Source organism: Thermobia domestica, chromosome 10 (genome assembly GCF_964235325.1).
Source record: "Thermobia domestica chromosome 10, izTheDome1.hap1.1, whole genome shotgun sequence".
NCBI classification, from domain to species: Eukaryota; Metazoa; Arthropoda; class Insecta; order Zygentoma; family Lepismatidae; genus Thermobia; species Thermobia domestica.
In genome coordinates this window covers 211,937,864-211,951,867 of record NC_137463.1, presented here as the reverse complement: position 1 = coordinate 211,951,867, position 14,004 = coordinate 211,937,864, and the positions used below count along the sequence as shown (strand labels likewise).

The following is a 14,004-nucleotide window of genomic DNA, read 5'->3' as shown; positions in this document are numbered from 1 at the left end:
TTTATTGAATGTCTTGATGGTAAACTCTGTATGTATTTTTTGGCTTTTTCAATTATGAATTTTGTGTTTTATACATAGAACTCTCAACCATTACTATTTGTAGGGTAGAATTTATTGCAATATAAAAGACGGAGTTGCAGGTTTAAATAAATTGTTTACTTTGGAATTTAGATCATTTTCACCTAAGCAATGATTTTATCTCCAAATATATTTTATACAACTAACAAACTAAATGTTGTATTTAAGGGAGAAGATTCATTGAAATATTTTTTTCAAATGACTCATTCATTATTAGTTTTAAAATTAGATTTTAGCTTTAGAAATACCACAAATTTGGAAATATTTATTTCCCCACAATGAACAACCTACACACAGCTTTTCTTTCACCACAATTATTTGAGGTTCAGAAACTGATGGAAATGATGAAACTGAAATGGAAAACTGATGGACTTCAGAATGATTACATAATAATTCATTTGGTGAAATACCATTTGTAATCAATAACCTATAGCCATAACGCGAGAAAGTAGGATGAAAAGTTTTTATGGACGTTGAGGAGGATTTTACCATTAATTAAGAAATTATTTTCTTAATATATACGTAATGTGGGGTATCTGTAAATATATAATGGTAACACTCACTGGGGAACAGATTGAAATTTCATCTGTCGTTCCTGTGATTTGTTAGATGTTCTTTAAAGTATATCAGCCTGAAAATTTCATACCGTTTTCCTTTAATGAAACCCTTTAGTGTGTTGGGTGTATGGTTATAGAAGAAAATTAAATAGGGTAGATAGATTCAGTTCTTACTAAAAGGATTCACTGCAAAATTATGATTTAATCAAACAGATGGATTAATTAGTGCATGAAATCAGAAGAGAGAAAAAGTATGTGAATTAATAACTATTCTTCAAAATCATTTTAAGTAGATGTGCCTCATAACACCTTAACAAATTAATGCCTGAGCTGAACTTCTTAATACGGCAAAATGTCTTTCGATTTAAAGTAATCTCACTAGTTGTTTTATGTCATATGTAGTAGCTATTGTATGCACTAAACTTATGGCTGATCCTGACTCTTTTCTTTGTAAATATTTCTTAAGATTTTAGGTTTTATATTATGCTAAGTTACAGATTGAATATAGTTCCTTTTCGTCACTAATACAATAGAATGTTAATGCTAAAGTGTTAACATTTTCAGGAAATTAAGTTTGTAAGAAATAGAATTTCTGGCTGTAGATTCTAACTCATAACAGCAACATGAAGTTGTGTGTCATTGTCTACGACGTACAGGGTTAGCATAAATGATTCATTCGGTTTGAAAAGGCTATATTTTCAAAGAATTACACGTACACACATGAAAGATATATGAAAAGAACCGCAAACTCACCAAGTTTATACACCCTTTACAAATGTTCAATATGTGGCACTTTGGTGACACGACACACGTCCAGACGATATTCGAGCTCAATCCATACATTTTGTAGCATAGTCCTGTCAATTGTCTGCAGTGCAGAATTGATGCGTTCTTTGAGCTCGACTAAGGATTATGGTAGTGGGGGTACCTAAGCAAGATCCTTAACGTATCCCCACAGGAAGAAGTCACAGGGTGTTAAATCAGAAGATCCGGGAGGCCATGGAGGAACAAAGCTAGTTCATTCTCACCAATACGCCCAATCCAGCGATGCGGAAGTTCATCGCTCAGGTAGTCACGAACTGGGATGTGCCAATGAAGGGGGGGGGGGGGTCCAAACTCTACACAATACAAACTTGGTGAGTTTGTGGTTCTTTTCATATATCTTTCATGTGTGTACGTGTAATTTCTGGATTGGGCGTATTGGTGAGAATGACCTATCTTTGTTCCCCTGGCCTCCCAGATCTCCTGATTTGACATCCTGCGACTTCTTCCTGTGGGGGTACGTTAAGGATCTTGCTTAGATACCCCAACTACCATAATCCTTAGTCGAGCTCAAAGAATGCATCAATTCTGCACTGCAGACAATTGACAGGACTATGCTACGAAATGTATGGATTGAGCTCGAGTATCGTCTGGACGTGTGTCGTGACACCAAAGGACCACATATTGAACATTTGTAAAGGGTGTATAAACCTGGCGAGCTTGTGGTTCTTTCCATATATTTTTTATGTATGTGCGTGTAATACTTTTAAAAATATAGCCTTTTCAAAATGAATGAATCATTTATGCTAATCCTGTATATTAACTTCCGCATTGAATTTGTTAAAGATATAAAGAAAAGGTGAGAACATTAACGCAATAACTAACTAAGTAACTAACTAACTAACTAAGTAAGTAAGTAACTAACTAAGTAATTAAGTAACTAACTAACTAAGTAATTAAGTAACTAAGTAACTAAGTAAGTAACTAACTAAGTAACTAACTAACTAACTAAGTAACTAACTAACTAACTACATAAATAAATAAATAAATAAAGGAAAAGGTAAACAAAAAAAGAAAGAGAAGAGAAAGTTATGTAAATTTTAAAATCTTAACGTACTTACTATGTTTCGGACTTTTCCTTATCTGTTTTCCAACGTTTTTCCTCAGAAAACTGTCTAACGATAAGATGATGGAACTTTCCGTTGAATTAGGCTGTTTGTTAGTATTATCATCGTTCTCATATGATCCATTTAATTCCTGTCTTTCTTTTACTGACTTAACTTCTCTAGATTTTTTGTTCATAGTTCTTAATATTTTCAATATTTTCCCGGCTATATCAGTTAAGTTTTCTACTTCTTTCGTTTTCAACGTTATTTGTGATGGCGATGGAGATTTGTCTTCTTCATGCAAAGGAACTATCTCGTTGCCACTTATATTTGGAAACGTTGTAGACTTGTTTATACTTGCTGTATATGCTGTTGTATTTTCAGAAAAAGCTTTGGACGGTAACATTCGGTCACTTTCATTTGCAGTCGACGTGTTCAGTATTGAATTAACAGATCTTTTATGATGATCTTTGGAAGTGTTTGAAATATCTTGAGGTGTAATTACAGTTTCTGAATTATGAAATACTTTTTCGATGTTTGACTCTTCGTTAGAATTCTTATGAACACTTATACCTCCAAGTTGTGATTTAGTATGTTCAGAATGAGTCCTCAGTGATTTAATTAGTGTTGGAGTCAAATCGCCTATCTCTGCTAAAATTTCAGAGACATTCTGTATAAGTACTCTATACGATGATGGTATTGCAACAGTATTCGTTGTGTTATCGTTTTTTGTATTATTATTCAAAAGGTTACCTGTTTGAGAAGAATATTTGTTAAGTGTCGTAGGCTTCTTCTTCGCAAAGAAATCATCAAGGTCTTTCGTAGCTCGTACTTCATCAACTTTTAATAAAATTTTCTTCTTGCTGTTTGGAATAGGGATTTCCTTCATTTCACCTTGAGAAAATGAGTCAAGAGAATTTGACGATCCATTTTGTTTGGTAGACGTTAAATTTCCGTAAAAATCTACTACCTGAATATTATATGATTCATTTCGCTGATGAGACGTATTATCTATAAACGAATACAAAAATTTATGTGGTTAATTATATGCAATGGAATGTCGAAATTTTATTAATAGCTATCATTTAATTAGATATTAAAGTAGGTAATTTAACACATACATTACTATACTTTAGATAAATGTTCTGACTTTATAAGCTCACTTCTATTTCTAGTCAATTTTCCTACTCTATACATAAATTGCAAATAGAAACAAACCATGTCTGCTAAAAACTGGAAAGAAAAACTTGTGACAAATACCAGTGATTGATTTCGAAACCTTCCGATTACGCGATAGTAAATAATTCATTAAATTATTTTACTACTATATATCACTAAATAAATAAATAAATAGATAAATAAGTATAGTTAATTCTTCTTCAAAATAATCTGAATAAAATATCAGAAAATTAGTAACTGAAAGTTTTCTTGTTTATTGCGAAACCAACGCACTTGCGTTAGAGTATTTCCGAGCATTTAACTACAAACAAAATATCACAGTATTGCAAGCGATAGTAATATTTAGCAAGAAATATAAGCAAAAGGCTAGTACTTATCGAAAAAAAAAAGTAATATTCTAGGAAACGCTTTCGAAAAACTCTATCCCATCCGATAAGATGATTGATGCATCGCATTTTTAAAATTCTTTTAACCATTTTTTACCTATCCAGATTTCTCCCCCATGTTTTAAAATGCTCCTCGAACTATGTCTAGGCTGGAAATGGGAAGCACTTCCTAATTTATTTATTTTTTTTTTTGGTGAGTACTAGCCTTTTGCTTACATTTCTTACAAAAAAAAAAAAAAGTGTAATTCGTAAGCTTCGAATCTTCTCATATATCAAAATACTTGAATCACGTGCTTTTCGTTATAGCACTCCTGTATCGATTCTTGGCGGGATTATCAATTTTGCGATGTTGAACAAGTCTCATAAGGTGAATAAACCCAATTGAACATTCACCACCTGACTAGCGTACTACTTCGTGTAGTATAGCTTTAGCTGATTTAAATTTATTTACGATTTGCAGAAAAATGAAGAAATAGTAAATAATAACTTAATTGATGAAATTATGAATCGGAAAAAAAATTCTTGTTGGATAAATTTACACTCGAAGATCACTATATTTCTTTTTTTCCGTTTAGTAACGAGACACTTTTTAATAATCATGAATACCAACTGGTAAGAAACCTAAGTAAATTCAACTTCAATTTGTTTTAGAATATGTAATATTATAAAATTAACGATGGAATGAAATAGAATTTATGCACACAAAGAAAAAGAGAAAGATGAATGCTCTGATAGTAGAGCTTTATACTTTGATACTTTATTTGATACACACACTCAATCTTATCTGAATTATTAAAGATTCTCTCTCGGATTCTCGGAATGTAGATGGACGGTGCAGGATAAATCTATTCTGCGTCATTTGAATTGGCGTGTGGCATTAGCCACTAAGCTCACAGTGCCCTGTTACTACTGTCATTGCGCATCTTGTTTAGTATATGTCGGTTGGTTGAAGCGGAAACAAGAACATTTTTTATTGAACTGAAAATGGCGTATTTTGTGCCTGATAAAGTATTTTTGCAGAGAGTTTTTCTTCATTACTTTAACATGAAGAAAAGCGCTACCGAAAGTCATCTTATTTTGGTGAAAGTGTATGGTGACCATGCTCTAGCTGAGCGAACATATCAGAAGTGGTTTGCAAGATTTAAAAGTGGTGATTTCGACTTGGAAGACCAAGAGCGACCTGGACAGAAAAAAAAAAAAAAAAAATAAAAAAAAAAAAAAATAAATAAATAAATAAATAAATAAATAAATAAATAAAAAAATAAAAAAAATAAAAAATGAAGATGAAGAATTGAGAGCATTGCTCGATCAGGATTCGTGTCAAACGCAGGACGAACTTGAAGAGGCATTAGAAGTTGAGCAAACAACAGTTTCCAAACACCTCAAAACCATGGGAATGATTCAAAAGATGTCACATTGGGTTCCACATGAATTGAAAGAAAGAGACGTTGAAAGAATTAGAACCGTTTGCGAATTGCTGCTTCAAAGACAGAAAAGAAAGGGATTTTTGCATCGAATTGTTACTGGTGATGAGAAGTGGATTCATTACGAAAATCCTAAACGAAAAAAGGCCTGGGTAAAGCCAGGTGAACCAGGTCCATCACAACCGAAACGAGATATTCACTGTGCAAAGGTTATGCTGTGTATATGGTGGGATATGAAAGGTATGGTGTACTATGAACTTCTGAAACCTGGTGAAACTATTAATGGACAACGTTATCGACAACAATTAATGCGTTTGAAGCAAGCTTTGGCCTGAAAACGACCAGAATGGAATAACGGACATAAACTTATTTTTCAACATGATAACGCTCGACCACATGTCGCAAAACCCGTCAAAACCTATTTGGAAAATATCGGATTGTAAGTGTTACCCCACCCGCCGTATTCACCAGATATTGCTCCGTCTGACTACTAGTTGTTTGATTGCATGAATAACGATTTGATTGGACAGCGGTTCACTTCTTCAGAAAATATCGAAAAATGGATCTCTGATTGGATTGCTTCAAAAGATGAGAAATTCTTTCGACACGGAATCCGTAAATTGCCTGAAAGATGGGAGAAAGTAGTGGCTAGCGATGAACAATATTTTTGTTAACGTATTCATTTATTTTGTTTTTGAAATAAAGCTTCCATTTTTGATTAAAAACCGCACGAATTAATTCCTAGACCAAGTAATCAATCATAATTGTCCACAAATACGAACAAACTCAATTGTGAATGATTAGATTCCTCCCTGAATGTTTAGTAACAGGCACTGCGAGCTTATTGGCTGATCCCGCACGCCAATTTGGGTGACGCGGACTACAGTACTGATTTCAAATGTCCATTTTTTCTGGCAAAAGTCTAAGAGACAGAGTTGCTTTGGCTTCAAGACAGCAATTAGATAGAACACTAAGAGTGCTTTGGGACTAAAGCAAGGGTTTAATGCTACTAAATAGCCCATATATCTTGAACAAAGATTCAAATTCGTCTCCTCACTACTTCTGGTGTGATGGTCTTTTCTCAGCTTTTTGACGTAACTGTTTCTTGTCTCATCTTCGACGTTCCGAGTCTGTGATAGTACTTCCAGAACATTACTGGGTTCCCCTTTGATTAATGCCACACTATTGTCTATCTTTGAAGAGATCGTGTATATATATATATATATATATATATATATATATATATATATATATATGCATGCGTTCAGATGAGTTTGAATGGGGTAAAACATGTTCTAAATTTTGGATAATGTTACCGTCTGTTGTGCTCATCAGAAGTACAAGTACATAAAAGATATGTTGACCCGGATCTCATAAAATCTACTTATAGATAGTAACTCTGTAGAATGTTCTCTCTTCCGTCTTACCCCTATTATCGCATGTTATGAATTGAAATTAACGAAATTCTCTTCTTTAAAACATTAAAAAAGAAGACCTGATTATTGTGCCCCTCAGATTTGGTTACAGTACTATAAAAATGAATTAAAAATACAATTTGAAATGAACAAAACCGTAAAATATACCAACTTACTATGAAAATGATTAATTGAGATGGAAATCTCACTTCCATGACTGTCATTGTCTTTCATTATGAGCTATTTGCTAAACAACTCAATTTCGCGCCATTAACTGACACCAACATGCATTAAATCTAGGAGTCTGGGACAGCTACATCAAATAAAATCTGTCTAGAGCAAATACCTATATTTAAATAATCTATGTTTCGCCACTGAAGGAAGCTAATGAAGAACAACAGATAATGGAGATAATAGGAAAAGAAGAAGTAGCATGCTTGGCCATCTTATTCGGCACTCCGATTGGATCACTGTGCTGACAGAGAGAAAGGCAAAAGGAAAATCAGGAGGAGGAAGACCAAGGATAGAATATCTAGATGCAGTTACGAAGAAGAGACCTTATAAAGTATAAAACAGCTCTCCCAAGGGAGAAAAAAGTTCTAAAATTTCCATATTGCCCACCAACCTATGGTTGAGGTGAACAAGATGATGTTTCGCTAATACAACGTGGACCATAAGCTGTTTAGCACTAGCAGTTATTTAGTTCTCAACTGACTTAAGTAGCAGTAGCTGACTTAAAGAGTACATCATGGTGTAGTTCGTGACAATACGTAGCACGTGAATAACAAATTGTAAGGAATGATTTTATAATGGATTTAAATCTTGTTACATCTGTTTACAACGAACAAAAAGTTAGGATGGACTTATGTTCGTATTTCAAAAGTGGTAGTTACATGACTACAATTATCGAGGTGTGATAGGATTATTTGTGCAGTGTGTTCCGAACACTGCACTTCCATCTCGATTAATCCATAACTTGAATAATAAGTTTGAAGAGGCTGGATTTATAGCAGATCTTCCTACACTAAGTAAGGTTAAATGTGTAAATACAAAAGAAAATTTTACATTGAAAATAACGGAGGATACTGAACACTTGGTTTAGGTAACCTAACTTCACTAACTTCACTTGTAATAATTTCATGATTACGTGGTTGGTAAACAATTTCAAACGCATTTTTGTTACATGACTTTTGTATATTATTGTCTTCATGAGACATTATCTGATAAACACAATGATATGTTGTCGAAACTGTAACACAGATTATTAAAATATAGGTATCTGCCTTGGTCAGATTTATTTAAGTTGTAAGTCTTAAATATTAATTTAAAATCAAATTAGGTGACCATTATATGAAATGAATCAAAACGATTTTAAGTAATTATTAGTACTAATTGAATTCAGAATGTTTTATATAACTTCAAATGTAGATGGAAAGCCGTCAGTTAACTTTTACTTCTCACCAAACTTTTACTTGTCACCAATTTTTTTCTTAGTTACAGGATCAATTTGGGAGAATGACTGAAATCATAAATGTGCTAAATCTTGTGTATATTTGGCTATTTGTAGCACGTGGATATTGTCTGAGTACCAACAATAGCCAACCCTCAAAGGTTTCATTGTAGTTATTGTATAGCATTGATCGTATATGAAAACTTACTGAATCTGATTTATTGGTTATTATTGTGAAAGAATATCTTAACTTCACTACACTCTGCAACGTCTTTTTCTTACTTTATGTAAATAACTGAATGAGAGCAAACAATATGATAGGTGTTAAAAGTAGGCAATGAATTGTAGTTCATTTACTGGTAATACTTACTGTAATACTGGTAATACCAGTAACTGAACTAAAGTTTCGAAAGTATGGTATTCAATACTTACAAATGCCAGTAAATGAACTAAGTGTTTGAAAGTAGGCTATTTATTACTAAGAAAACTTTATTAAATGACTAAATTTTTGAAAGTAGGTCATTTAATACTTGCAAATATTATTAAATGAGGAAAGGTTTTTGGAAGTGTCATTTAATAATTACAGAATTTTATTAAAAGAGCTAAGCTTTTCGAAGTATATCATTCAATAATTACAAAATGTTATTAATGGAACTAATATTTTAGAAATATGCTATTTAATAGTTATAAAATGCTATTGACTGAACTAAATTTTTAAAAGTAGGTTATTAAGTACTTATAAAATATTATAAAGAAGGCAACCTTTTGAAAGTAGGTCATTTAACAATCATAAAATATTATTAAAGGAGTTAATTTCTTGAAAATAGGCTATTTAATACTTATAAAATGCTATTAAATGAACTAAATTTTTGAAGTGGGTCATTCAGTGCTTACAAAATATTATTAAATGAACTAAGCTTTCGGTAATAGGGTGATTTCACAATTACAAAATGTTATTACACGAACTAAGTTCTTAAAAGTAAGCTATTTAATGCTAAAAATATTAAACGATCTAAGTTCTTAAAAGTAAGCTATTTAATGTTAAAAAATGTTATTAAATGAATTAAACTTTTGCAAATAAGTCATTCAATAATTACAATGTCATTGAATGAACTAAAGTTTTGGAACGAGGCCAATTAATGCTTACAAAATGTTATTAAATGAATTAAGTTCTTTGTTTTTAGTAAAAAAAAGTAGTCCATTTAATGCTTACAAAACGAATTAATATTTGTTTTCAACGCCTAGTGCCCGACCATTAACATATCATAAACAGCACACCAAGATTTATGATCTACAAGAAAAAAATCTGGAAACAGTTAATTATTTATTTTATACCATATTGTATTAAGTTATTAATATAACTTAACGTAAAAGGAAAGTTATTAAGTAATTCCTTTAAGTTATTAAGTCATTAAATATTTGAGTCCTTAAGTTATTTGTTAAGATACAAATAAGTATTGGAAAGTGTAATCGACAGATAAATTTCAAGATTATGCAATGCTCTTTTTCTTCCACTGCCATACTGTAAATACGTTTCTACTTTATAGCATTCAGTGTTATGTGTTTTACACTTTTCCCATTTTATTTTAGAAATTATCAGATAGTTTCACTCATAAAAGAAATTAGAAAATGATTAGTTCGTTGGAGTTTAGTGTGCACTTTTAGTACCGAGAACATATGAGACGTAGATCCTATAGTTTAACCTTTCTACACCCGCCAGGGATTTGAACGAAATCATAGACTCTCACGTTGGGGCCCTAGTGACCACCCTAGTTATCACAGAGTCGAGATTGATTCATCGTTGAAAAGCTTATGAAACACAGATTTTAAAGAGGTAATAGTAGTGCAATTTCCACCCTATCTGTTGAAGAATAAAAAATGTCCTAAAAATATATGTAATTTACTTAAAAAAAAAAAAAAAAAAAAACTGAGACAAAAAATTGGCCAACTTTGCCCCTCCTCCCCTCACATAAGCAAGTACACATACAGGGTGTTACCATGTAGTGGACTACTTTATTGCTTCACACACCAATTTTTACGAGTGTACCCCACGGAAGGAATGACCTCCAAAACAAAATTGATACCAAAAAAGAAAAAAAAAAAACGAAATTAATCCTGCCCCTCTGCCGTAGTACCACTCGTATACTTAAGTTGTATATCAGCGGAAAGCTTCATTCTTCAGAAACCCATTGGTACCAAAATTATCTTCCTAGCTTAATTAAGGGCTGAGCTATTGAGGTTTAAAGTCAAGACGCAGAAGTTGAATCAATTAATGTTTAAGGGTTAAAATGGAGCCCGAATCACTGTAATGGTTCAAATTTCAAGAATTTCCCACCGGGAATAGAACTCAGGACCCTGTGAACCGAACGTACGCGTGATAGCCATTAGAAGATTGGAGAGGGACGGTAAACGACATACATACACTGTGAATAGAAGTAATTCAGCACAAGCTTACATTCTTAAATTTACTGAGATATCAAACAGTCAAAAATTTAGCGTATGAAAAGCAAAGTCGTAATAAAGATGCATATACTCAACAGATATAAAGTCGAAGGTAGTACCAGGACAACTAAGTATTACATCGAGAACAAATCCGTTCAATAATAACGCGTTAAGAGACCCCATCAGGGCGAAATTAAAATACCACTAATTTTATAATTATGTGGTATTTTCAAATAGATAAAAGATAATCGAAAAGCGGAACAAGAGCTCGCTAGACAATATTATTTTACATACGATACCGTTATCACGACTCACTTACCTGCTTTCGATTTCCAGCCATTTAGAAAATCGGCATTTATTTTCGCGTTTATAAATAGCTGCAAACGGACAGCTACTAGATGACTCGTGATAACGGTCGGTACCTCATGCAAAATAATATTATTTAGCTCGCTCTTTTTCCACATTTCGATTACCTTTTATCTAATTGAAGATATCACATAATTACTGTAAAATTAGCGGTACTTTAGTTTCGCAGTGATTAGGCCTCTGAAAACCATGCAATATATAAAGAGTTTTCAAAGTCAGCACGGAAATCGAGACACTTTGGGTCAAATTGAGGAAGACAGTTTATTCCCAGCATCGTAAACTAAATATTGAGTTGTACATCTAATATAATGTAATTGATTACATAAAACGTTCAGATCACTATAAAGAATTTAACTTTGAATTCTTCATATTCCCCTCGCTCGTCCAATGACTTTCAAGCGGAGATTTGGCGTACGAGTTCCCAAATTCGTTTTTAAGTGGGAGAGTATGGGCTTCAGTAATAGGTCTTGATCTAGATACCGTTGCTACTAACGGAAGACCTATATATAAGAATCAATCAATCGAGCAAAACGCACTCAAAATATTCTACAGAAAGTACTTTCGCTTGATATTTCATTAGGTAGGAAAGGGGAAAAGATGAAGTAGCAAGAAAAGAAAGGAAAAAATCAAGAATAGAAAAGAGCTAGATATACAAGCACATACATAAGGATAAATAGTTAATACTTACTATTTAAGAGACTTTCATTGTTATTCTCTCTCAAAAAGGTATCCGACAACAAAACGGTAGAATTTCTTGAAGAATTAAGTTGTTCTGCCGTGCTATTATTATCTTTATCACTATTTTCATGTGTGGCATTTAATGCCTTCGTTTCATTTACTGTTTCACGTTCATGATTTTTCTTCATGTTTCTTAATACTCTCAAAATTTCTTCAGCCACTTTGGTTAAATTTTCCTTATATGCTGTTTCTAAATTCATTAATGGTGAGAATGAAGATTGACTCTCTTTCTCCTTTTCTTCTAAAGTCTTTACTCCATTATTGTTGATATGCCGTAAAGCAGTAGCATTGATTCCAGCCAATTTTTCAGTGTGTTGTGAAGGACTTGTTTCCTTTTCACGTGACCTGTTGGATGCAGAATCAACAGATCTTTTAGGATGATCTTTAGTAGAATTTGAAATATCTTTTGGTGTAATTTCGTCATTAGAATTTAGATTCTTCTCCGAACGTGAATCTTCTAGAATATTCTTTTCAGTAATTTTATCTCGTTTCGAACTTTCATCTTGATGTTGGTGATCGACAGATCGTGGTTCAATATTTCTTGGGTCTGTATTAAATGATGTCATAACCATTGTTGGAATCGGGATATTTATATTTACTAAAGGTTCAGGAATGTTAGGCGTAAGAATCCTATATGATGGTAGTGGAGTTTCTGTTGTGTTTGTTTTATTAGAAAGATCACTGGGTTGGGAATTCTTGTCAGGTAATACTGCAGTTTTATTGTTACTAGTAGATCTGGAAGTAGTACTTGGCTCTTTTGTGTCCATTACTTCCTCAACTTTCAATAATATTTTCTTTTTGCTGTTGGGAATAGGTATTTCCTTCATTTCTCCTGGAGATACGGAATCAAGGGAACTTTTCGATCCATTTGGCTTGGAGGTTGTCATGTTTGCAGAAGAACCCTCAATCTGGATATTATATGTTCCACCAGTTTGCTCATGTATAGTTTTATCTGCAAAAAAATTGCGTGAGGTTAGTATACCTCATAATTTCATGAGGAATGTTAACTTTTTGTTATATGAGATTGTCAATTAACTCAATCACAATTATGAAAAGAAATTAAAATTTGATGCTGAATATTTGTAATGTACCGAAAATAACATATTTTCGGAGGCACTTTCTAGTTACAAAGTTAATTGTATTTAGTGAAATAGTGATTTCTGAGATAATTTACCTAGAATTTAGCGTGACACTTCACTAAATTTTACTTATAACAAGAAGACGTCACTTGAAAAGTATTTCCCTGAAATATTGTAATTACAAGTAAATTAAATGATGATCATAAATAGAAAACACTACAAATTCACATAGATATATTAAGTTTATGTTGCTTATCATTTAGAGTTTATGAATTATCACCACCAAAGTGAGGAGAATGAATTGTTTCAGAAAGTTTCAGATGTTACAGAAGGTGAATCTGGGAAGCAATGGAATTTGATTTTGATATTTTGTTTTATTTCTGTGATTAGTAGTAGCAGTCAAGTCAATCCATTCTAAGTGATCAAGCATGTGCCGCTCGACCATCTCCAAAAAAATCTAATTTTTTCATGAATATTTATCCTATATCCGGGTACTTCAAAACCACAATTAATTATCTTTTACAACATCCCATGGCGACGCAACGGCTGCCGCCATTTTGCGTGTTTTCGATTTTAGGCGTTTACGTTGTTTTGAATATCTCAGCATGTATTTGTCCTAATAAATTGAAAATAGCTGGACGTCTCCAACTCGTGTAGAGCTAAATCTTTGATCTCTTAACATTTTTGCCTAAAACCACTTGAAGGGGGTGAAATCAGGGTCTTCCGTAGCAACATTTTTGGACATTGAAAACATGTTTGGGAAGAGGAAACAACTGACGTAGAGGTCTGAATTTGTGTGCGCATGTAGTCCGGGGTCATAAGTTAATACTCAAAAATTTACAGACCTGTAGCTGCTCCCAAAAGTATAAAAAAAAAATCGTAAATTTGGGGAATTATGCCAATTTAGCATATTTCACTGTCCAATATCCTCAACGGACCTGGATAAAAAAATCTGAAATTTTGGGAATAGTTAGTCTTTTAGTATACCATAACACATAACAAAGCGCGTTTTGTGCTTTTGA

General features: G+C 32.8%; 1 protein-coding gene across 4 annotated transcripts in view; it reads right to left on the bottom strand.

Annotated features, from left to right (window-relative positions):
- Positions 1 to 14,004, bottom strand: part of LOC145662973 (uncharacterized) — a 151,524-nt gene that overhangs the window by 15,974 nt on the left and 121,546 nt on the right. For all 4 annotated transcript variants that reach the window (XM_081729054.1, XM_081729056.1, XM_081729057.1 and 1 more), the window contains 2 exons: positions 11,854 to 12,855; positions 2,519 to 3,514 (listed from right to left, as the gene is read on the bottom strand). In XM_081729054.1, the coding sequence (XP_081585180.1) occupies positions 2,519 to 3,514; positions 11,854 to 12,855 (1,998 nt within the window). The remainder of the gene's footprint in view (positions 1 to 2,518; positions 3,515 to 11,853; positions 12,856 to 14,004) is intronic.